General features: G+C 39.6%; 3 protein-coding genes across 3 annotated transcripts; all 3 read left to right on the top strand.

Annotated features, from left to right (window-relative positions):
• Positions 1 to 1,389: 1,389 nt before the first annotated feature.
• Positions 1,390 to 2,302, top strand: LOC115757639 (RING-H2 finger protein ATL70-like). The gene has a single exon (XM_030697951.2). It carries the CDS (start codon positions 1,542 to 1,544, stop codon positions 2,067 to 2,069), a length of 528 nt encoding a protein of 175 aa, XP_030553811.1. The 5' UTR covers positions 1,390 to 1,541; the 3' UTR covers positions 2,070 to 2,302.
• Positions 2,303 to 4,454: 2,152 nt separating this feature from the next.
• LOC115757650 lies at positions 4,455 to 6,420 on the top strand. Its single transcript, XM_030697963.2, has 3 exons — positions 4,455 to 4,874; positions 5,597 to 5,704; positions 5,797 to 6,420. Exons 1-3 carry the CDS (start codon positions 4,497 to 4,499, stop codon positions 6,106 to 6,108), a joined length of 798 nt encoding a protein of 265 aa, XP_030553823.1. The 5' UTR covers positions 4,455 to 4,496; the 3' UTR covers positions 6,109 to 6,420.
• A 14,565-nt stretch (positions 6,421 to 20,985) lies between these two features.
• On the top strand, positions 20,986 to 22,347 carry LOC115757648 (uncharacterized transmembrane protein DDB_G0289901-like). Its single transcript, XM_030697961.1, has one exon. It carries the CDS (start codon positions 20,986 to 20,988, stop codon positions 22,345 to 22,347), a length of 1,362 nt encoding a protein of 453 aa, XP_030553821.1.
• The last annotated feature ends 3,482 nt before the right edge of the window (positions 22,348 to 25,829 follow it).

Here is a 25,829-nt window from a genome sequence, read left to right as displayed (position 1 = left end):
GTACCGTAGAAAACGCCAAACAATTACTCATCTGTTTGATCCACAGGAATACAATAATCCAAGCTTGGTAAACCCTGAGCGGGCTTGGACATGATTTTCGGATTGGACCAATGGGCCAGCTTGAATAAATGGGCTAGAAACTTCATAGGCCTGGCCCTAAGCCCAAATTTTGGACACGATAAAAGTTAGTCATGCGGGCTCGTACGCGTTTCCAAACGAACTAATAGTAAAACTAAAGAATACGTGCACTAAAAATTTTAAAACTTGTTGTGAAAGTATCAATTTAAATCTAAAATTTCCAAAAGTACAATCAAGTTATAAATTTTGACAAGTCGGCGCAATCAAGTGCTTCCATTAACTTTGTCAATTTGGATAACAAAATATCTTGACGCGATATTTTTTTTTTTTATATAATTTCATCTCTCCAACGTAGAAGTTTTTTGGATGATGCAAGCCTTTTATGTTAGTCAAAATAACGGAGTAAACGGAAGGACTTGATAAGACTAAATTGACGACTTTCAGGACCTAATTGTGCGCTTTTGTTTTTTTTAAGTTTCAAGATTCAATTGTACCTTTGCGACAAGTTCTAGGATACACTTACCCCTAATAATAATAATATAAAAATAGAAAACTCCGATGCATGTAAGTCGAGTGAAATGATGAAACACAGCTAAATTTACTTACACGGGTTGAGTGAAATATCAAATCACAACTAAAAGTACTTAGTTCACAGCTAAAAGTGCTTAAGCATTTCTACATCACGCGTGTCGGGCGAGCAAAAGATTTACATATAATTAAGCCACACAACTTGGCAGTTCGGACTCTCTTTGGCTGTCATGGAGAGTTTCCAGTCGGGCATCTAAAAGGCTTGTATATCCACACTGTTCTTGATCATCCCACACGACTCATAAATGATTGCGTGCTGGACATAAAGTTTTACAAAATTAATGTCCAACTCCCATCCTTTTACCCATTATTACTTAGTTTTCGGCTTTTTGGAAATATATCAATTGATGAATTCGTTCGTGTTCACAACTCGATAGGAGCCGGTCGGGTTTCTAACCCGGTCGCGTCATACCGAATACTATACGATTTACCTTTCAATTTTAGCATTTAATTATCTTCTCCATGAAGGGAAGAGATTAAGGGAAAGGGACCTTTCAATCTCTAATCACGCGAAGCAAGCGTGCACCAAAAGAAAATAGCGATCCCCCACCCCCGGGGCGTTGACCGCCGGTCCGGTTCTTACGTAAACATTTTCAGACATCAACTCGAAAAGATAAAGGATGAATTGCATTCACATGCATCTCATGTCACCGTTGACTTTTTCCTTTTCCTTTTTTGCCCCTCTTTTTTTTTTCTCAAAAAATAATTGAATCTTTATATTACAACCCCCCCTCAAAAATCAAATGACAGCTTCAACAGTCGATCTGATCGGGCTTCCTCCTCCTCGTCACCACCGCCATGGCTGAACCGAGCCCTCTCGATCTCCTCCTCCTCCTCCTCCCTTCACCTTCTTAGCGCCCGAAAGAGAGGCGCGGATGGACAACTCCACCACCTCGCCGGGCGGCTTCCTCGCGGCTGACAACCTCGGCGGTTTTGGCTACGGCGTGGGCATTTCCGTCGGCATCCTCCTCCTCATCACCACCATCACCCTGGCCTCCTATTACTGCACCCGGACTGCCGACCCGGCGCCCCAGCAGCGCAACATAGTGAATGTCCGCCGCCTGAGGACGCGCCCCGATGGGGCGGCGGAGGGGGACGCGGTGGCCGTCGACGTGGGCCTCGACGAGGCCACCATCAAGAGCTACCCGAGGCTTCTCTACTCGGAGGTGAAGCTGAGGAGCCCGGCCTCGACGGCTTCTTGCTGCTCCATATGTTTGGCGGACTACAAGGGCCACCACGAGCTGAGGATGATACCGGACTGCGGCCATCTGTTCCACCACGCGTGCATCGACCCGTGGCTGAGGATGCACCCGACTTGCCCCGTGTGCCGGACTTCTCCGATGCCTACCCCGATGTCGACGCCGCTCGCGGAGGTGGTGCCGCTGGCCAGTAGGAGGGATTGATCACGATTGAAGGACGATTCTGGGATGAATACGTAGGCAGGTCTTGGATTTTTCCCTTTGTTCTTTTTCTGTTTTCGTGTAGGTATAGTTTGCAGGATGCGTATTCATTGTTTTATCATTTTTTTTTACTGGATCTAGATCTTAGTTCTCTCAATTCTTTGTATAATAATGTCATTCTTCTTCACATAGGAACCCATTCCCAGGAATTTTAACATGGCCTGACCGGTAATCCTGCGAGTTGTCTTCACCTGATTTTTACTGATACTTGATGTGCTTTCTTCTTACCACTCGAACGGAAAGGTTTAAGCAGAAGAAGATATATTTGGAAAAAGGGTTTCAAAAGATTTCGTTTGTTCCGAACAATGAATAATTCATAATATCGTAGCCGTCTATTTATATGGAGGTCACCTTTCAGTAAGCAATCAAATAATTAGAATCATACAACATAATTAAAGGAAAAACGTCAATACAAGGGAAAGTCTTCGAAACGAGTCCTAAAAATGTGCAGAACGCGTCCGGAATCAAAGGGAAACGCTTGAATTTGAAGATCAAACATTTGCTCAAATCGCAGCTTCGAGGATCTTGCAAATTATTTATTTATTTATTTGATATGTGATGCGGGCTTAAAGTTAACACGTCATTTCATACTTTGCTGGCTCGAAAGTTTCTATACAAGTATTTATTAGTAGCGTTCGCAGCATCTTTCCCGAGTTGACTACCAGCGGATCTTACGACAGGTGGGTGTCGGATCTATGGTTGTTGACTGGACTTTCCCCCACCATCGCTTTGTGGTTGTGATTTGGTGGAACGGTACAACTGGTTGTGGAAGTTGGGTTACAGGGTGGGTGAATAGTTCTCCTTCGCTGACCAAAACGTACGAGGATGATGGCTTCTCTAGAGGGACCAGGGACCATCATCCTTAGTTTAACGCTACACAGGTCGGAACGACGAAAATTGAACCAAGAAAGCGCGCGTTCTAACATAGCAAGATATAGCACGTGAGGAACGAAAACTATGAGGAGGGCACCTTCCGCTGACGAGTCTACAAGCTCCTCGAGTCCGTTCGTTCCAAGAAAAATTGTTTTCGGGAAATTGTTTTTCGATTTTTCGATATTTAGATGATGAGAAACTAAGTTTTGCACGGATTGAAAATGACGAGTTTAGATTTGGGAAAAGCAAGTTCTTCTAGCGAGAAGGAAGTCATCTCTCCATGAACGCATTCCTATTCTTAGGCATGATTGTACTATTTGACATCTATGTCCAGCATTCACCTTTTTTGTAAGGAAAGGAAAAAAGGAGGATAAAAGTGGAGGATGAGGAATTGACCGAGAAGAATGTTGATCTTGGTTTCTTTGAACTTGTTAGTTCCTTCAAAGGTCACGTGCAATCTGTCTCATATCTCTTTTGCTAAGTCACATCTAGGTACATGTTTATAATTAGCAGGAGGTAATGCACGATACAGAAAATAAATAGGTCTAGTATCTAAAGTATCTCTTTTAGCTAATCCGGTTGCATAAATCGTAGATGCTGGAGTATTGTTGTTGTTTGCTTTTCCATTATTTGAATTATTTCCCGCAACTGCATTTGGGGATCTATGGATCTGATGAAGGCTTCCATTTTATTCTTCTAGACGTTGTATTCCTTTCCATCAAAGTGTGAAGGTCTGGTGTTGCTTCTTCCTTCAATCAAACATGGTGCAAGATTGCTAACCACTACATATCGTTAACTCGGAAGTAAAACAATTTAAAAATTTGAATACCATGCTCTGATGCCAATTGTTGTAGCTAGCAATATTACCTAGAGAGGATAAATATTTGATTTTAAAGAACTTGATAGGTTTTAACTATAAAGCTCAGAGCCATGGGTGAACGGACCCGATCATGGACTTCCATGATCGCTTTCACGTTGTATCGCTTAAAAAAATTGAATGAACGAAAAATACTTCTATCATTTACTAAATATTTAGACATTAGTATCGTCGGTAATTGATTTTTTCTCATCGAAAAATTGCCAAGCGAAACAAGCTATTATTTTTAGAAAAATATTTTTAAATTATTTATCTTTCTCGAAACAAACGGATCAAAAATCATATAACACCCTTACTCGCCAAGATAATTTTTCGGTATTCTTGAGCATGGCCTCACCGTCTACTCGTCCAATCACATTATGCCACGTGCTTGAATTTTATAATTTTTTTTTGAATGATACTTCGTGGAAAACTTGTATTTCGAGAGCACCTAAAATTTCTCTAGTAGAATCTTTTTTTTTTTGGTCGAATCTCCAGTAGACTTTTTGAAAAAAAGTAATTTACCATTTTGACTCAGCCCAACCCAGTCCGTTGTGATATTCTCTCTCGGCCCTTATCGCGGCCCAAGTGGGCCCACTACAGCCTGTACTCTCTCTTTCTCTCTCCATCGCCGATGAGGAATGCCACGAACGGCCAGATCGATCGCTGCAGCATTCACCGGAGCAAGAGTGATGGCCACGTTCTCTCAGTCTCGCCTCCTGACCGCGGCGTCCCTGCTGGCGCTCCTGATCGCTTCGTCGTCGCTGCGGCCGGTGGGATCGGCCAACACGAACCGCGTCTACTCGCCCTGCTCCGACACCACTGTCCGGAGGTCCGACGGGTTCACCTTCGGCATTGCGTTCGCGTCGAGGTCGTCCTTCTTCCACAACAGCTCGCTTCAGCTGTCGCCCTGCGACCGCAGGCTCTCTCTCTCCTCTGCCAGTTCTCAGGTCGCCACTTTCCGGCCTAAGGTCGATGAGATCTCCCTCCTCACCGTTAACACTTCGTCATTCTCTCCGGTCCGCTCCTCTCTCTCTCTCGGTTAATGTCCAGTTGATTTTTCTTTTTTCTTACATCAGTCACGGAACGCTTTGATGAAATCCTCAGGTTTTGGTTGGAGGTAAGCATATTCGGCAAAGGATTTTGTGCCTGCTTCCGTTTTCCGGTGCATGTTTGTGCAGATTATGCTTAGGCTGGCAATTTTTTTTGGCTTAATCCAGTGCAATGACTTCTGAATTGTTAGTGCTTTGAGTTGGCTGAAACTGTTTCCTATGATTCGATGTATGGAAATGTTGCGATTGGATTAGAGCTATGGATTTGTTATTGGCACATTCGTCCTCTGTGCTTGCGTTTGAAATGCCAATGGTTGATATAACTGCTTCTGAGCTCACACAAGATTTAATTAATGTAGTAATCATGTGTTCTAGTTAGTCCCGGCATGTTTGAGGAATGGAGAAGTCTGAAAATGTATGATGTTACTTGATGGGATTGACACGCGGGAGTGTTAATATCCTGAGTTTAGTCTGGTCCTTGAGGAATTGTCGGGTATGAATTTGTAGATCTACAAAATCTTGTATGACAAAATCTCTAATGCACCATGGTTGGATTGGAGAATAAGTTTCTCAATGGCTTCCAACGGAGTTCGTCAGAGGAACCTCTTCAATCTCGAGTCCAATCAACATAACTGGTTTTCTAAGGGTGAAAAGTGATAATCATTTTAATCTGCATTGCATTATGGCAGGACAATTACGGAGGCTATATGGTTGCATTTGCTGGCCGAAAGTATGCTGCAAGGTCTCTCCCTGCCTTCGTTGCCAACAGTACTTATACCGTGACCAGCTTTACTCTTGTAGGAACACGACTCATATATCATCTATCCTGTAATACTTACAGTGCTTTTATTTTAGAGAGTCCTTTTGACATGTTGCCACAACACTCCAGGTGCTCGAGTTTAAGAAGGGCAGACTGGAAAATCTATACTGGAAAAGAGATGGCTGTGCTTCATGTTCAAGAAAGTCGAACTTTGTCTGCCTAAACAACCAGGATTGTGCCCTCAAAACTTCCAATTGCAAAAACCATGGGGGCTCAGTAGATTGCAGCCTTGGTATACAGTTGGCATTCTCCGGCACGGATAAGCACCTTTCAGTTTTCAATTCATGGTATGAAGTGGAAAACCTTCATCAATACTCTCTCTACGGCCTTTATTCAAATTTAAGGGACTCTCTCACCAGTCAATATAACAAGATATTCTGATCACGCTTCACTGTTTAGATTTTACAACGCTTATGTACCATGTGTGTCCTTTCACAATTGTTGCTGTCTTTTGTTTGTAAATTCTTGTGCTTTGAGGCTGCGTTCATTAACAGAGTTGTCTTCAGATCTTTGATCTTTGCTTTCTTCAGCGTGATATCTTATTGATACATTATACTGTAATTTTTTAGGCGAATCCTACTCGCCTTTATCTTTATGCTATTTTCTGTAAGACATCATTTTGGTGACAACTTATCAAATTGTAACAGATGCTGCTTTGTATGTGAAATGGCCCAAAAATATCGATTTAGTAGAGTGAACTTATACTCTGTAAGAATGACGATTAATAAAGAGGATTGCTTGATGTACTTGTGAGAAGAGAGAGATGTCCCATGTGCTATTTGTGAGGGTTGCATAGTAGCTCATTAAGAATATCTAGCTGAAATATTCAACCTTTGGTCTTTCTATGCCAGATTTTCTATCAGCTTAATCCTCCTATGCATGACCATGTGAGTCTTCCATGTACGATTGTGATTATGTTGCATGGGGCCGTTTCTCGTTTTTTTTTTTAGGCAGCCATTTCTGAAAACTGGGTTCACTACTAAGAAACAAAGATGACTTAGTGGGTTGTCATTTAGCAGTGAAATTTGTAGTAATGTTACTGACGGTTTGGCATTTACCGAACCTAATGTAGGTATGTTGTTTGATACTGTTATTGTCGAGGTTAACACCTTTCTGCATTTGACATCTTTACTATGGGAAGGATACTCATTCTTCAGTTCTGTCGGTTTAGTAGTTATTCAGTGAATGACTAACAAGAAGAAGATATCCGCATTGCATTCACCAAATGCTTCCAGTATGGTTATGCGAAGTCTCATTTTGGAAGAAAAGTGGGAGACGGAAGATTGCTTTGTGAGCGACTGCTGACCATCCTAGGGTATTCATTCTGTTTAAAGAAATAAGCTCTCGAATATAGTTGATGAGGAGTACAATAGTTATACTTGGGAAGATGTCAAACCGAATAAGACTCTGGACGTCAAAATTTTACTTAAAATAGTGTGATCATAGGTTCGAGTTCTTAAGGCAAAACCTGTGAGCTGCTGTAAGGGCACGCCATCTGGTAACGAGAAAAAGGTATTTTCCTGAGCGGGTAGGACTTGTTAGGAGTTTTAAGAGGTTGTCCTGAGGGGGCTGGATTAGTGTTAGGTTTTTTGAGAGGTTTTGGCATCTGATGTCGGAGAATTAAAGTTAGGACTAGTGTGTGATGTATTGTTGTTTATCAAACATTACATTAAGCAACCTTGAACACTCTTGACACGTATGTCCGATTAGTGGACGATTGTGATGAGTCTTTACTTGGTTTATCAAACGATTTCTAGGTAAGTATAGGAAAACTTATGGGGTAAAAAACTGAGGAGTGCTCCTGTTATGTGGATCATCTCCCATCCCCTAGTACATTCCCTGGTTAGAAGTATTGGAAATCGTTAATTATAAATGGAATTTTCGTTGTGTATGACTCTAAAATTTTGTTTGTGATGTACTCTGAAATACGAGGTTTTCGAATGAGTTTGTTGCAGAGAAGAATCACTTTTGTCTATTTTTTCTGAACATCAGTTTCAAATTGTCCATTGTCTATACTGTCAAACGCAAAATTCCATTTTCCCTCATATAAAGTGCGATCCTCACGTTTAGACTCCGTTAGGCAGAAAATGAAGTATTTATAAACTATTTTTGTAAAAATGATAGCCTGTGTTTTAGAAAAATACAGGGATGTGTTCACTGGAAGTCCTCAATTGAGTTATAAAACTTGTAAAAAGTACAATAAAGTCATAAAACTTGCAAAAACTGGAATCGAGTCCTAAAATTTGTCAAATTGATGCAATCAAGTTATTTTGTGAATTCCGTTCAACTTGGCTAATGAAAAATGTGGACATGCCTTTTATTTTTAATATTTTCTCTTTTCTACATGGTGATGATGTGGCTAAAATTATGTTTTGGTTTAAATCTAACTATCAGTATATCTTTTTTTTTTTTAAATTAAGTTAAAAAATAAGATAAAATTAAAAAAAGAAAGGTTAGAGCCAAGCGGCTAGGGTTGCCTTCCTCGTTGTCTCCCCATCGTTATCGACCTTTCCAAGCGATGGTGGGGGAATGGTCGGTGGGTGTCGCCAAACCTCGGCGACCCTTAGCCAAAGTGGGTGAGGGCCGATGACCCTTGCTCGATATGGGGGAGGGTTGCGACCTTCGCCCCGATGCTCTGCCGGTGGGTGCCCTTGGCCAGAACTAGGCGAGGGATTGGTTGGGGCTTAGCCACCCTCGGCGACCATTTCTCCACCATCACCGGCTCTTCCTAACGATGGTGAGGCAACAACAACGATGGCTTTGTAGCTCTCCCCGCCCGGTTCTAGCTTTCCTTTTTATTCATTTGTTAAATTTTAGCATATTTTCTTATTTTAATTTAAGTAAAAATTGTATTATAAATCATATTTGTACCAAAACGACGTCATTTTAACCTTGAATTTCATGTTTTAGCTACGCCATCGCGACGTAAGAGAAAGAAAATATTAAAAATAGCACGTCATCATCTTCCGTTGGCAAATTGAACGAAATTAATTGAAGGACTCTATTGCACCAATTCGATAAGTTTTATGACTTGATTATATTATTTGCAAGTTTTAGGGTCAATTGCACTTTCGTGACAATTTTTAAGACTTCCAGTGCACATATCCTAAAAATGAATGAACAGAAAAATATAATTATTGTCCATGAAAATGTTTAGACGTAAATTGTTATCATTAATAAAAAATATTTTTTATTGACTAAGTTTTTTGAGTGACACAAGGATCATTTTAAAAAAAAATTTATTTTTTTTCACGAAACAAATAGAGCCTTAGTCGTGCTCTTTGTAGATGTTTCCACAATATAGTAATTGAAATACGTAGGGGTAGAGCCGGGAATCGGAGAATCAAATCGATGGAAACATGGTAAGTCGCAAGTTTCAAGATATGCATGGTAGATTTCATGTTCCAAAAATTGGAAAAGAGATTTCGACGAACAAGTATTTGTGTTTTACTTATTCTATGTCTTCGTGCGATCATGACATTCGATAATGAATGTTTAAAATGGAATCATTGGTCTAAATTTCTATTTCCGATGATATTCATGATTAAGACTTTTACTTTGTTAATGTTTCATATTTTTCGTTTGTCTAAGTATGAGTTATGGTGAGTGGATTGTAGCATCAAATGAGAGTCAGTAGAGGTGATAATTTACTGGAGTTGTTCAATTAATAATATGGGTGGAACCTAATTAGGTAGGTTTCAAGTTTCGGAGTATGCGGTGTATGCATGGTAGGATTCGAGTTCTAAAAAATGGAGAGCTGGTTCCAACGGGCAGATTTCAGATGGTGGAAAGAATTTGAAATCGCTCACCCCTAAAAATACGTTGGAGCTTGTTTGAACAAGAGGTTATTTAGGCGACATTGATATTTCCACTTTTAAGTTGATTTGGAGACAAATGGTATTAGAAGACTGTATGGACTAAGGCTCTATTTGGTTCAGCATTCCAAATGAGCATTGGGGCTCCAAAGTCCCTTGTCTAAATACAAATGTTGTTTGGTTCATTTTTTGGCTCACTTTGAGGAGATGCAATTGCATTTCAAATGCTCTCTAGAGGTACTTTGGGCTAAAAGACTTTTGCGAAATGCAACTAATTTTTTTTTATTATTTTAATTTGGTCACCTTCACTTCCCGTCGCCGCCCACCGCCGGTCGCCACCGCCACTTTTTTTTCAAAAAGAAAAAATATTTTACAAAGTTCATTTTTCACCAAACAACATTTACGTCAAAGTTGCTTTTCAAATGTGTTTTTAAAATACACTTTACCAAACACTACTTGCATTTTGAAAAAGGCCTTTAGCCCAAAGGTATTTGCATTTTCTCAAAGTCTCTTGGTCAAATGTTGAATCAAACAGGGCCTAAGTTAGAACAAAAACGATATTGGAGGGTTTGTTCGTTTGAAAGAAAATCATTTTCGGAAAATTATTTTTCGATTTTTCGGTATTTGAATGACAAAAAACTAATCTATCTATGCGAAGCAGGCGTAAATGGGCGGTGCGCCTGGTCGTGGAACATACTTCATGAGTGTTTCCTCAGACAACAAATAGTTTGGATACCAAGTTGAGATTTGTGATAAAAGAGAGAAAAATGTAACATTCTGTAAATTACCATTAACTTATTTACAAGTTTTATAGGATAGCTATATTAAATAGCAAAATATCGATTGCAATCAATCAGGCTCAACCAAGAAAAATATACAGTAGTCCCTGAAGATATCGTTAAATCCGCCGTTGTCATTCTCACCCGCCGGGCCTTCGATTGCTGGTGGAGCCTGTCGCGCTCGAAGTGCACCGTTAGCCTGTTCACTCTGTTCTTTTTGTTGATTTTGTTCTTCTTCTCCTGCATATAGTAAAATAAGCTGTGCATCTCACTTGTGGCAAATCCTTAGTGGCTTACTGGACAAATGAGATTTGTCGCACGCGATGGATGCTCTCACTGTCCTTGTTTTCCCTCATTAGTCTTTCCTTTTGCAGGACGAAATTGGCGTTCCTTTCCTTGAGACACCTTTGTTGGTTCACCGCCTTTCGGCTTCTCTCCATTTCGCAGATGATCTGGTGCTGCCAGAGGAGATGCTCCATCTTTGATCGAGGTGGTGGCCGGAAGACGAACTTGTTGCGGTCTGAAGAATGAACAACCGCAGATGCATTCACACCGCATCGTTTCTTGAGTCTAGCTTTTCTAGAAACTGTTCTTTGTTATGAAGGCAAGTCTAACCTCTCTTCTTGCCTTGGGTAATTGGTTTGCTCTTCTGCTCTTAGACATAATTTGTGGAACAACATTTATAGGGAGGTGGGGGTGAGTAAGTAGTAAGGAGGGGATAAGTTTAGGAGAATTCTTCAATTTGCCTAAACCGACAAAAAAACAAAATTCTTTGTCAGTTTAGGGGAAATGATTCAATTACAACCAGATGCTAGGTTTAATCCCACATATAGTGTAATAGAGCCTTTCAACCTCCTTAGGCACTAAATTTTTGGGGAGATAAGATTGTCATTAATATCCATTACAGCTAACTGAGCAGATTTGTTTCTGCTTAAGGTGAAGGCCAGACTATAGTCATGGTCAACCGCGTCAAACCCTAATTTGTTTATGTCGAGAATATGTCCGGAGTTTAAGCTCAAACAGAAAACTTTTCCAATGTAAGTAGGTTTCCTAATTTGAAGAGGTTTCCAAGTTGGAATAGTTTCCTAGTTTGACTAGGTTTACTAAAAAACATTTTTCCTAGGGGTGAGCAAAAAGGACCACCCGGACCGGACCGGGACCAATGGTCCAGTTCCCGGTTTTAGGGAGATCCGGTCGGGTTCCCGGTTCCTAAAATTGGAACCGGTGACCGGGCGGTCCGGTTCCCGGTTCCAGGGCCCAGGACCGGATCGGACCGCCCGGACCAAACCGGTCCTTTTTAAATTTAAAAAAAAAAAAAAAAACAAACCTAACGTTTACTTGTTGTTTAGGTTTAGGTCATTTAGAGTTTGATCTGGAGCTACCAATTGAAGAGGCCTTGACTCCGCCGAGCTCGTGGTACACCGACCCTTGTTTCCTCGACCTCGAGCTCGACCACGTCTTCTATCAAAGTGTGCATCCACTTTTTGGAACCGTGGACCGAAAACCCTTAGAACCGCCCGAGAATTGGACCGGACCGACGATCCGGTTCGGTTCCCGGTTCCAAGGGTGGCCGGTCCGGTTTGCGGTTCCGAAAAGTGGGAACCGGGACCACCGGTCCGGTTCACGGTTTTGTATGGGAATCGGATTGGACCGGGAACCGCTCACCCCTAATTTTTCTTATTTTGAATTCAATTTTTGTTTATATATAAGAAGTGAATGTTCTTTGGTAAATGTATCCAAGAGGAGCTTGTATTTATGAATTATATTCCTAGTGTTTTGAAGCTAATTAAATCTTGTGGTAATATTTGTGAATTCTTTTATAAGATTGGGGCACTATTTCATCAGAAATTGTGTAGTTAAACACTATTTGAGTTATTGGGTGTAATTAGGGGCTATGAAACATTAAGATTGTTTGAGTAACTCAAGGTGTGATTACAAACTCTATTGTATAACTTGATTTACAATGGAATTCTTTAGTGCTCTTCCTGGAAATGTAGGCCACTCTGACCAAACCACGTAAATTTAGTATGCAATCTGTTTCCTTGTCCTGCCTAGTTTAATGTTCAATTGTTTATTATCACAAAATCGTAATGAATAAGAATAATAGCTAATATGTTTAAATGAATTGGTTATTTATATCGAACATATAAAATGTGATCAATCACTTACTCATGGTATGAAAATACCGATGGAATAATATAATTTGCTTATACAACATTATTGAAAAATTACTAAAAAAGTCCTAAACCTATTGCATTGATGCTAATTCAATATAAAACCTTTCAATTGTGATAATTGAGTCCTTTCGGCCAATTTTAATTGAAAAATATTGACGTGATGGTCTAGTCAACGCCGCTCGTCCTATGTGACTTATCGACGCTAACGTGAACAACTTCTCAAAATTTTTTTGATACTTTATTTTTCCTTTCCTTTTATCGTGGGCAATCTCAAGTGATGGTCGGAGAGGGCTGGGCGAGGTCTTCCTCGCTTGATCCGGCAAGGGAGGCTTTCACCCTACCCAAGTGAGGTCGCCCATTGCTTTACCCGAGCAAGGCCGCCCTTGATGGCCACGATTAGGTGAGGGTCGATCTCACCAGCCCTCGTCCAAAGCCGGCGAGGGCCACGATACCCTCCCTCGGTGTCTAGTGAGGGTCGCCAGTACAAAGTCTAGAAGAAAAGAAAAGAATAGGAAAAAAGAAAAAAAATCATAAAAATTTTAGAAATATCACTATGTTATATAACAAAATATCTGTATTAGTGCTGCTCGTGTCACATAGGACGGTCGGCATTCACATTAGTGATTTTTGACCAAAATTGGCCGGATGGACTTAATAAACATGAAAATATTTAGAACTCAATTAGCACTATTGAAAGATCTAAAACTATATTGGCACAAATGTAATATGTTTAAGATTTTTTTGGTAATTTTTCTTAGAACATCATCCGATCATGATGCATGCAAAATTAAACAAAAACTAAAAAAGTCACTTGCTAAAGCATTCTCATTGAAACTATTTCAAAATACTTGTACAAGTCCTTGCAATGGGCATTAGTTGGTATTAACAAAACGACATTTACACTTAGGTAAACCGATCAAAACTCATATGGCCATTCTTATACATAATCATATCCCATATTATTATAGTGTCATGTTATTCATTAACGCAATTGATTGGGCGTTAGAGGATTTCTTGTATGGGAATTGGAGGCCACCCATTTAAATCTCGTAAAGCGCCCGTTAATTTCTTTAAGTCGAGGCCACATGCACAAACTAAAGGCCAAACACCTAGATTTCTGAACTTATCCTCGTCATTCACTAGCCTCCGTGCATTTTGTTCTTAAATTTTTAGGAATTGGCTGAAACTACTGTTCATATTAACACGGGAAAAAGTACCGAAAAAGTCCTACGCCCTATTGCATAGGTACAAATTCAGTTATAAACGTTTCACATTGATTTTAATTCAGTATATCAGGCTAATTTAGGCCGAAATTCACTGACATGGATACCGACGATCCTATGTGGTATCGCTTGGGTGAAGGCGAGGTTATATAGGAAAGAGAAGGGAAAGAAAAAGAAAATAAAAAATTCAAAAAACTTATTAAGAAATCATTAAAAATGTCAATGTCGGTGCCGGTCCTACCACATTGGACCGCCGACACTCACGTAATTGATTTTCAACCTTAATTGGTAGGATGGACTGAATTAGTATCGATGCAATATGTTTAGAGCTTTTATAGACTTTCTTTATTAACATGTTTCTTTGCTGACATGGAAAACCAAATAAAGAATGATGGGACAAAAAAAATGACAACAAATTTGTCATATTGGACTGCATTTGTTTAGCGAAAAACGTGAAGTTTTTGAAAAATATTTTTCGAAAAGTTAGTTTTCGAAAAGTTATTTTATAGGAAAATGACAATAATATTTGGTGTTTGATTGAAACCCGAAAATAAATTCGAAAATATTTTCCGTTGTTTCTTAATGAAAATCTCATTTGATTTTCTGTGTCGTCCTTTGATCAAAAATGGATGAGGTGGATTCGGTCGTTCTATGTGGCACGGCTAGCACTAACTTGGCTAATTTTTATAATTTTTTTTAAAAAATAAAAAAATATAATAATAATTTTATTATTTTCAAATTTTTAGTAATCTTTTCTTTGTTTTTGTTTTCATTTTTCCCTTTTCATTTAGCTTTCACTGGACATCGGACTTTGGTGATGGTCGGCGTCGAGCGAGAGCCTACCTCGCAGGCCTTGGGCAAGCTTGAGCTTGCTGGCCGGCGTCTATGGATGGTCATTAGTTATCGTCGAGGCCCGATGACAGGAGAAGAAGGAAGCAAAATGGAAAAGAAAAAGAAAAGGCAAAAAATAACATGATTTTTTTAAAAAAAATTTGCCTCGATGGATCCAAGCACTAGCACCGAGGACCCAGAGCTTGGCCTTGATATTGCTAGGCCTAGTGTTTGAGGCTTGGCCTTGAAGGACTTGGGTGCAACGGCTAGGGTCTTGGCCATGGCCTAGATGGACCAGGGCCAAGGAGCCAGAGTCTAGCACTTGGCCTCAATGGACTTGGGCTAAGAGCCCGAGAACGAGCGTTGGGATTTTCGTGCCCAAACGTAGAGTTTTGGTCCAAGCCCAAAAAATGATTTCAGCTTTTTAAAGAAGAAATCATTTTCATAAATTTAAACTTTGGTAGAAAAACCTTTTCCGTTGACTAGGAAAACGTTTATTGTTGATTCATTTTCGTAAGGGATCCAAATGCCGGAAAATGTTGTCCGTGAAACAAATAGAGCCATAGTCTTGATTAGGGTTTATCTAAGCTGAAATATCACTTCAGGCATAAACAATGGACTCTGTTCATGGCAAGGCATTCTACAAGCACTTTGAAATATTCTCAATTAGAATACTTTAGCGCTCGATCCCTCTTTTCTTGGGATGGCAATTTCTGGAAAAGCTCTTATTGATGTTCCGTCAATATTTGATGGCGTGAATCAGTGATTGATTATACCTTATTTTCTCCAAAACAATGATCAATTCACTCAAACATTACTAGCCCTACTTATTTTCTCTCAACGAACTAGGGTTCGAGCGTACTCCTGACTGTGATCACAGCTTGGCCGTCACCTAGAAGAGAAAAAATAAAAAAATAATCAAGTCGATGCATACAAATCGTCATAATGGGTGCTGTATAAGTTGCCAAAAATAACTGTAATTCTCCAAGTGCAAACGACAATCCTTAAGGCACATTGTTCGATGGAAACCTAACATGAATTATCTACATTCCAAGCAGTCGTATCTCATCTAGATGAAGACTACCTAGATTGCTCTCCTCCCTTCCCCAGCAAAGGGCCTGTATCTTGGGCTTCATCTCAGTCGAAGGTGGAGATGCATAGTTTGCTCTACAATGGACAAGAGGAGAAGAAAGAAGTCCAGAGAAGGATCTGCGAGCAAAGCACAATCACGAGCAGTCGAGCTTTCGAGGAAGCGGAGCCGTAACTGAGCGAAGCACAAGAGGGAGGCGGAGGCGTAAGTGCGGCAAGGGTAGACGGAAGTGGGGTTTTACTTTCTGAAAGGTGCAAGGTCGGACTTTTAATAAGCTTTTGAGAGCAAAAAAGGTAACCAGCCAAATTTCATTAATCGACAGAAGTAGCGTTTCCATAATGCTAAAAGCTCAAAGCGGGTCTCTACCCACCTTGAGCTTTCAGCTTTGTCAATGTTAGCATTTGGCTAAACGAGTCTCAAAAGGACTCCAAAGTTTTCACAATGGGCTTTGGAGGCCTAAAGTCTCTTGAGAAAGCCGAACCAAATACAGCCCCAAAATGAGTTGAGATCACGGCTGCTCGAAGGTTGAGTAGGAAATGACCCGAGAGGCTGAAGACTGCATAGCCGATAGTGGCGGAGGTTATGCATCTTCTTTACGGGATCACTGGATCTTAGATATTCGATCGGAGGTGCCGATGCATCCAGCCACTCCATTAAGATAAGCATTCCGGAGTCTAATAACGTGTTGTCTCAAGTTTAGAATGGAGTCTTCCCGGGGTAGAAGGCGCATGTCGGAGACACAACTGGCGGATCCGGAACAGCGTCTCCAACTGGAGGCAAATATCTGCAAGTGTTTCTTAACTGTGATTAGTGAATTTTAGCTTATACTAGAATCGTAGGAAGACTTGTGCTATGAATCGGGTTTACAATGGATAGCCTTCATGTCGCGCCAGGCGGGCGTAAGATTTTTGTTATGAGTGTGATCGATTGTCGGTAATCTTTTCCACCATGTCCCATCTTTTCTTAACCGTAAAGTTGCTAAAGTCATCATTACTCCCAAATACTCCCCTAAGTGAAACTTATCTTTAGATGTGAGAGTATGATGGTCACATAGAAGTATAAGCTGCGTTTGTTTGGGTGAAAATTGTTTTTTGGGAATTAATTTTTTGGATTTTCACCCGTTTGATTCTTCGAAAATGATTTAATCAACGGAAAATACTTTTCGATCAACAGAAAATTAATGCATAAAATTAAGAAAGTGAATTCTTAATTTTTAAGAGATGAAAACACTTTTTGGAATTGCGTCTTTTGAAATTTTTAACTTCTTTTTCAATTTCCTTAATTTTGCATTATTTATTTATTATTTATTTGTTTTGTTCTTCTCCTTCCGCCAGTCGCCGGGCCTTGGTGAAGGTCGGTCGAGGGGCAAGCTTGAGCTCGACCGAGGCCGGTGAGCTCCGGGCTCACTAGTGGCTGCCTTTGGCCGGCCGTAGTGGAGGAAGAAATAAAAATAAAAATAAAAATAAAAATAAAAATGTTAATAAAGATAATAAAATAATTATTTACAAAATTAATTTTTTTTTTCCTGAAAACTTTTTCGGTCACATATCACCAAAAAAAGGGAAAAATAACCATTTTCCTGAAAAATGATTTCTCGAAAAGTGCTTCCCTTTAACATGAAATTTTTCGTGAAACAAACGCATCCATAATTCGTGCACATGTCCGATGTGAGTTGAATTTGGATGGTTTTTAGTACAGGATATGAATATGATTTTTTTTTTTAAAAGTGACGATATACGCTCATAAAATTAAGAGATTTCTTAAGTAATCGGTCAGGCGAATTTGAACTTTACTTATTAGCAGCCGCCTCCCAATGTAGTTTAATCATCCACTACCAAAGACAATCTTCTCTTAGTTCCACAAAATAAGAAGATCTACTAATCACGCTCTCTCTCTAAAACAAATCGTTCCAAAATGACGAATAATTAAATAGCCTTTCAATAATAGAATATCACGAGTAACATTTTATTCTTGAAAGAATTAAGAACTTACAAACATGGTGATGCATAGTTGAAAAATCCTTATTTTTTTCCCCGGTTATAATAAATAAAATATCTTTGCGCCTATGTTTAAAATCTTACTGAAAAATTTCCTCATGCTATGAAAAGATATGATTTTACCTTATACTAAACAATTATTAAGATTTTCGAAACTTTCGTACTTTTTTCTACTCGGTGAAGCTTTCGAACTTTTGTAGAATTTTTCATGTTCTCGGTAATAGCATTTCTATGTTTTCATTATGGAGCTTCGCTCTAAATTTCTAATGATATTATCCCCTTTAAGAAAAACAAAATGTCTTCTACGTTATAACACTCGTTACAAGAAACATTTTTCCAAATCACTGTTAAAGAAACTTTTTCTAGATCCATCCCTGCAAACGTCACTTCAAGTTTCGGAAAAAGTGTCATAAAAGCCATAAACTTATTTCGTTAGTGCCAATTCAGTCCTAAATCTTTTTTTAGTGCCGATTCAGTCCTGAACCTTTTATTGATGCCAATTTAATTCTAAACTTTTTGCATTGGTACTAAGTCAGTCCTAAATCTTTTGTATTTTTGCTAATTCAATTGGCTAGTTTAGGACTGAATTGACACAAATAAAAAAATTTTAGGATTGAATTGACACCAATAAAAAATTTTAGGACTGAATTGGCACCAATGCATAAGGTTTATGACTGAATTGACACAAAAAAAAAAAGGTTTAGAATCGAGTTGGCACAAATACAATAGGTGTAGGAATTTTTTGACACTTCTTCCTCAAGTTTCTTACATAGCTTAGCCTTACTTTCTCAAAAGTATTAGCCTAATTGTATGAAAAGCTAATATAAGGGCAACGAAAAATTAAAATTCCATAAGACTGCAATTTTGGCATTAAATCTACTCGTATTTTCGCCATGGAAAAATTATCAAGAAAGTCCTAAATCTATTATAATTTCGCCAATTCAGTCTTAAACTTTTTTTTACCAATTGAGTCCTAAATTTGTTGCATTTGTATCAATTCAATCAATTTTGATCGGAAATCGCTGATATGGACGAAGTCAGTCTTTCGCGGTGCGGCTCGCGCTAATGTAGATAATTTTTAATAATATGTATGTTTTCGATTTCTTTATTTTTCCTTTTCTTTTTGTTTTTCCCCTTATTCCTTCATTCTCTAGCTAGGGCCCATCGGCCATAGGTGAGGGCTGACGAGGTCTTGCTCATGCCTAGCAAGGCTCAACCTTGCCATCATTGGGTGAGGTTACGATGGCAATGCCTTGCCGGTGGCGGGTGAGGCTGACCTCTCTAGTGGCAGGTGAGGTCTCGCCTCTAGGCGATCACTGCGGTCTAGCAATTGGCTAGAGGAAGAAGAAAGAAGGGAAAAAATGAATTATTATTATTTTTAATATTTTTTTATTCTTTTTTATTTTCTTTTTTTTTTAGGGTTTGGGCCGGTAGCCACGTCGGTCATCGGCCAATGCCCGATGAGGGTCGCGAGCCCTTGTCCAACGGCCGGCGAGAACTCGCAAGGTCTTGGCTAGTGGCCGACAGCCTTCTACCTGCCCAAAACCTAAAAAGGAAAAAGAAAAGACAGAAAAGTAATTAAGAAATTCAAAAAATATTTAAAATTTATCTAAAAATAACCACGTTAGCACCGGCGGCACCATGTCAACGCCCGTCGGCCAAATGAACTGAATTGGAGCAAAGGTTGGGAGTCAATCGGCAAAAAAAGAAGAAGTTTAGGACTGAATTGATATAATTGTAATATGTTTAGGGCTTTTTTGGTAATTCTCCTCAATTATGATAGATTTATGATTTTTTTGGTAGTTTATCCTAGTGTCCATATTGGTTTAAATAAGGCTGACCTATCTTAAATATTAATTTAGGCAAGAAAGGAAAAAGAGCTGGCCAAAATTCATGGCAAGAACTCGATGAAAATTTTGAAATTGTTTCCTAGAAGGGTTCACTACGCGCTAGATTTCTTAGTTTTGATTAATTACTCTATAAAACTCTGATATTCATCTTAAAAAGAGAATAATTAGTGTGTACACGCTGAAATATAAGTACTTAATGATGCTCTTATCTCTCCGAAGATCTAGGGGCAAATGCGGGGAACTGTGGAAGAAAAGTGACCCCTTGCCAAGAAAATAATAATTATTCATCGGCGGTCAACGGTAGATAAATTGGTGATCTCACTATAGTTGTTATAAGAGCAAATGATCAAAGTAAATTGCATATGGAGTTATGCTGGAACATAAATATTTAATGACGGTCTTATCTCTCCGAATATCTAGGGTCGAATTCGCGAAATCGTGGAAGAAAAGTGACCCCTTGCCAAGAAAATTATTATTATCGATCGACAGTCAATGGTAAATAAATTGAGAATGTGTAACTTGATGATCTTAATATAGTCATTGTAGGAGCAAATGATTAGTGTAAATTGCATATCGAGTTATACTGGAAAATAACTATTCAGTGATGCTCTTATATCTCCAAAGATCTAGGGCAAAATGTGGGCAACCGTGGAAGAAAAGCGAACCCTTGCCAAGAAAATAATAATTATTGATTGACGGTCGATGGTAGATAGGAGTAAATGATCAATTTAAATTGCATATGGAGTTACGCTGGAACATAAATATTGAATGACGCTCTTATCTGCCTGAAGATCTAGGGCCGAATTCGGAAAATCGTGGAAGAAAAGTGATCCATTGCCAAGAAAATAATAATGATCGGTCGACGGTCAATGGTAGATAAATTGGGAATGTGTAACTCGATGTCCTTGACATAGTCGTTATAGGAGCAAATGATTAATGTAGATTGCATGTCAAGTTACACCGGAACATAAGTAATTAATGACGCTCTTATATCTCGAAAGATCTAGGGGTGAATGCGGAGAACCATGGAAGAAAAGCGAGCCTGCCAATAAAATAATAATTATCGGTCGAGGTCAACGGTAGACAAATTGGTAATGTGTAACTTGATGATCTCAATATAGCCGTTATACGAGCAAATGATTAATGTAAATTGCATATCGAGCGGCAACCTGAAATATTTTGGGAAAATTTCTCCAAATATGGCACCCTTCTATTCCTCCGATCATTAGTCTTCAAATGGAAAGGCTTTGTAATGCAGGTTCGACGGAAAATCCTGTCATTTGGTAATGAATTTGGATTCTCCCACGCATATCCGTGAAATTTAAACAAAATGGAGAGAGTCGTTAATTAGTTGCCTGAAAGTCGAAGATTCCCTGTCGAACTTGACCACCTCCCTATGTCCCCACCTCCCTATATATGCTCCTGCACTACTTATGTCTCAGATCATCCGAGAGAGAGAGAGAGAGAGAGAGAGTGTGTCCAGAAAGCCACTAAGCATGGCAAGAAAGAAGGTAAAGCTTGCTTTCATTGAAAATGAGAGTGCCAGAAAATCTAGCCTCAAGAAAAGGAGGCAAGGTTTGATGAAAAAAGTGAGCGAGCTGAGCATTCTATGCGGTGTGGAAGCGTGTGCCGTCGTCTTTTCTCCAGATGAAAACGAGCCTGCCTTTTGGCCGGAGTCTCGAGCAGACGTGGAGCGAATCCTTACGCGTTACCTGAGCATCCCTGAAATTGAGAGAAGCAGGAAGATGGTGAATCAAGAAATTTACATCAGGGAGAGGATCAACAAGCTCACCGAGCAACACAAAAGGCTTACGCGGAAGAACAACGACTTGGAGAGTCACCATCTCATGCAGCAACTTTATCTGTACAACAAAACCATGAGTGAACTTGCATCGACTGAGATGCAAGGTTTATTCTCCTTTACGGAAGAGAAAGTTGCAGAAGTCGAAAGAAGGATGGAGTATATCCAGCAAAGGGATGGTGCACCCGAATCAGGAGGTGCTCCGTTGGCAGTCGAAGGCCCGGTGGAGGAGGAGGAGACAAGCCAAAATGCCAATGTCGGCGACGTTGGCGGCGATGGCAGTGGCGGGGTTGGTGATGCTGCTTCATGGGATGAATGGTTCTCAGATATGATGAAGCAAAGTGGAAATGTTGCTGGCAGCAGCGCCGGCAAAAGAGACACCTCATATCCTTCGGCATATTCCACCGGTGGTGCTGGTACGTCTAGCCATGAAGTTGCCATAAGCTTGCCGCAAGAAAATGTTGGAGTTGAAAGTGGCAACCTAGGGCATGGTGGAGGCCCTGTCTATGGTGGGGACAATTATCCTATGATGCCATACCAAGGATATGTCAGGGACATGAGTAGTGGACTTCCCGTAGGTGTTGCTCCTGGGGCTGTTCCAGGTAGCAGCACTGGCGGTGCATATGGATCTGCAATGGGGCCACCCTATCAATGGGAGTTTGGCGGAAGCAGCAGTGAATATGGTGCAGTGTATCCTCATGGAGGCATATCTAGGAGCAACAGCAGCATTTTAAATGCTGCAATGCAACCACAGGAGAATCCTGGAGGCATGAATACTGGCCAGGGGACGGTGCTTCCTGTAGCAACCGGTGGCAGTTCTGCGATGGGAGGGTATCAGAGGAATGATACAGTTGGCGTACCAGCGCCGGTACCCCCTCCTGGAAATGTTAACACTGGCAATGCCGAGGATGGCTCCGGTGTGAATCAAGGAACGGCTGGTGCTCATTCTCAAGGAGGAAGCCGTGGTGGATCCGGTGTGGTGGTGCCTCCAGGGAACACCGAAAACGAGCCTCGGAATGCTGGAGCTGATGCTGGTGGGAGCAGTGGAAACAACTAGCCCTAAGTTCTGCTGAATGAGATGACATCATCTTTTGTTTCGAATAATTGTGGGAAATTATTAGTTGATTCATATGAAGATTGTCTAGGTTGGAGTTTTGCCTTGTGTAGGGTTTCAGTGATGGTCTCTTGTTTTTCTTATCTGGTCTGTTGGACTTTGGCTATTCATAAGTTGTCGGTTCTTTCTCATTTCAATAAATAATCATTCTCTCACCTTGCAAGAGTACCAGTCATTTAGCGTACAGGATCTCTATCTTTAAACTTAGTAGCCATCCAGACCTTCATCCCGAGGCCAGATTATAGGACAGTGTAGGTGCATTTCATTTCCGTATGTACAGGTTACAAAAAATTCCATATTTTCTTCTCGTAGAACGAACACTTCTTTCATTCTTTAAGTCAGTTTGCAAATTCTCGACTTTATTTTTCGTTACTCTCTTTAGTATCGATTCTGAGAATTAATTACGCCGGTGAACTCAATGTCGCAAAGACCATGTATGTCCCTTGCCATTCAATGCATCGAAGACGATAATATATAGGCGGTTGTGTAACTCCGGATTTCACGAGAAGTGAGCACGAATTTAAGATATGACATTTAACGAAAAAACCCATCTTCAATCCTCACCATCGAGCCTTCTCTTCATGACTTACATCCAAGGCAAAGAAATCCATGCCAAATCTAGAACAAAATCCAAGTTTTTGTGCTGTGTCTAGCCTGTCCCACGCGGTGTCCTCTCAAAAAGACAAATCTAGAACAAAATCTAAGTCTACTTAACATTTGAGTCTCAGCTGTCTTTGGTATATCCTCGGCTGTAATTAGGCCAATGAAAAGTTATAGTCTTTCCGACAAAACTATATCCGTTTGAGATAATCTGCCGTTTAAAGATTCGGATTTTAATTACTTGATGTGGTGAAGTATACTTGGTAAGATAGTCTCAAAGACTTCGAGCCACTTGCCATATTAGAATATTTGTGGATAAATTGCCAATCAAGACTAGAAATACCCTAGAGAGTCGGATGACCAATTTGAGTTTTTTGTCATCCTAACTGTTTGTTGTTTCTTTCCTTTATGGACAGTACAAATCACTTGAACATTTTTGAAAACACACATTGGATGTTTTATTCTATGTTTGTCTTGCTTCGTTTTTGCTATATTTTCTTTATTTCTATTGTCAATATGGCAAGCCCATTAACTTGAGGGTCATTACAACTCGGGGATGGTTCCTTTTGTCTCCAAACGGAGAGGGTTGCAAATCTTTAAAATTATTTTATGTCGGTTTGAGACTGACTCCCAAGCCTCCCTAATTCTTACCATATTATTTTTTTCTTTCTCTGGTAGGAGGGAAATACCAAAAAGTCTTACGAAAACAAGCTTTCTATTTTCCATTAAGCCTTTTAAGAGCATGACTAGCTCCGAACGACCAATTCGAGTTTTTTGTCATCGTGTCTGTTTGTTGTTTCTTTCCTTTATGGGCAATATAAATCACTTGAACATTGTCGAAAATGTATATTGGATGTTTTATACTATGTGTGTCATCCTTCGTTTTGGCTATATTTCCATTATTTCTATTGTTAATATGGCAAGCCCATTAACTTGAGGGTCATTGCAACTTGGGGATGGTTCCTCCAGTCTCCAAACAAAGTGGGCTGCAAATCTCTAGAATTATTTTATGTCGATCCAAGATTGACCTCCAAACCCCCCTAATTCCTACCATATTATTTTCTCTTTCTCCGGTACGAGGGAAATACCAAAAAGTCATACGGAAACAAGTTTTTTTTTTTTTTTTTTCGTTAAGCCTTTTAAGGACATGCCTAGGTCCGACCAATTCGAGTTTTTTTTGTCATCCTATGTGTTTGTTATTTCTTTCCTTTATGGACAGTATAAATCACTTGAACATTTTGGAAAATGTACACCGGATGTTTCATTCTATGTTTGTCTTGCTTCGTTGTGCTGAATTTGCATTATTTCTATTATTAATATGGCAAGCCCACTAACTTCAGGATTGGCAAAGAGGGTGAAGGGTTACAAGAATTGTTACGGGCAAAGGTCGGAAGAATGTTACGCGAAATTTGGGTAAATCTCGCGCATGTGGACAAGGAAATTGTCCAAAAAATCTTACCAATTAAGTTCTAAATCTTTTTAATTGTGCCAATTGAGTCCTAAACATTTTCATATTTTGGCAATTGAGTCCACCCGATCAATTTTGGCCAAAAATCACTGACCGAACGCATGTCATCCTACATGGAACGGCCATCACTGACGAAGACATTTTTTTAAAAATTTTTGAATACTTTATTTATTTATTTTTTATTATTTTTTTTTCCTTCCTTTTTACACTATGGCCAGCAAGGGTAGCAAAGGTCGGGGGCCATCGCTGGGCCTCGTTGGGAGCCGGCAGAGCTCGCCGGCCTCGAGCAAGGGCCGCCCTCGCCCGAGGCTGGTAGAGGGAAAAAGGGAAAATGAAAAATGAAAAAAAGGAAACAAAGGAAAAGAAGAAAAAGAAAAAAAAAGTAAAGAAGAAAAAATAAGAAAATGAAAAAATTAGCAAACATTTGAAAAATAAATTATTAACAGCTGTCCATGTTAACGTCGACCGTGCCATTAAGGTATTCGGCATCCACATCGGTGATTTTCTGTCAAAATTGGCTAGATAGAATCAATTGACAAATGAAAAGGTTTAAGACTCAATTGACACAATTAAAAGGTTTAGAGCTCAATTGGCAAAAATGCAATGGATAGAAAACTTGTTGGACAATTTTCCAGGCTCGAGCATGTGTGAGCTATACCTGTATATGTCCTTTTAATAATTGTCCTTACATATCTTATTGAAATAGAAAAGACCGTGAGTCAACTTTGCGTTTAAATCATGAAGTTTTTGTGACTGAGATTCGAAAAAAGTATTAGGCATGGCCATTATAGTAATTTTACATGTTTATTGATTAACAGATGTTTGAAAAAGCACTGCATGCATAAAGAGATAAGTAAATACCTATTGACGAATAGTTTTACTTATTTCAGAACAATGAGACTTTGCTATGCAGTATCTTCGGCTTTCGCCGTTTATGATGAATAAATTGTGTGCAATAATAAGATCCAATAGTATATTGTCTTCATTATAAAAGTACAATTTCAAATATATTTCTTTTCGGAATAAACGAAGATCGATAAGTGCGTATAATAAAAATATATTCAAGAGGTCCTTTTTGGACAGACAAAGAAAGTCGAATTAAAAACGCCACTAAAAAAATTCTTCCTATTCTACATATGTTAAAAATGCATTAGTTGGTTAAAGGAGACGAGCGCATTTGCTTCTGAACCCTTCTACTCTCCATGGCCTGCTAATCTCATAAAGGCCTGCTTACATTGGTAAAGGGCCCTAAACTCGAAATTAGCTTCATCAGCATCAACAATAAAACTACCCAAAATTTAATTGCGAAAATTATAATGATCACCTTAAGAACTTGCATTTTCATATGTTGGGATGT

This window comes from Rhodamnia argentea, chromosome 10, assembly GCF_020921035.1.
Source record: "Rhodamnia argentea isolate NSW1041297 chromosome 10, ASM2092103v1, whole genome shotgun sequence".
Lineage (NCBI taxonomy): Eukaryota > Viridiplantae > Streptophyta > Magnoliopsida > Myrtales > Myrtaceae > Rhodamnia > Rhodamnia argentea.
This window is presented reverse-complemented; position numbering and strand designations above follow the sequence as displayed.

Bases quoted from the DNA above. Each gene is read 5' to 3' on its own strand.
- LOC115757639 (XM_030697951.2), top strand. From the start codon at position 1,542: ATGGACAACTCCACCACCTCGCCGGGCGGCTTCCTCGCGGCTGACAAC.
- LOC115757650 (XM_030697963.2), top strand. From the start codon at position 4,497: ATGCCACGAACGGCCAGATCGATCGCTGCAGCATTCACCGGAGCAAGA. The intron at 4,875-5,596 runs GTCCGCTCCTCT...GCATTATGGCAG, and splicing joins ACACTTCGTCATTCTCTCCG to GACAATTACGGAGGCTATAT. The intron at 5,705-5,796 runs GTAGGAACACGA...ACAACACTCCAG, and splicing joins CCGTGACCAGCTTTACTCTT to GTGCTCGAGTTTAAGAAGGG.
- LOC115757648 (XM_030697961.1), top strand. From the start codon at position 20,986: ATGGCAAGAAAGAAGGTAAAGCTTGCTTTCATTGAAAATGAGAGTGCC.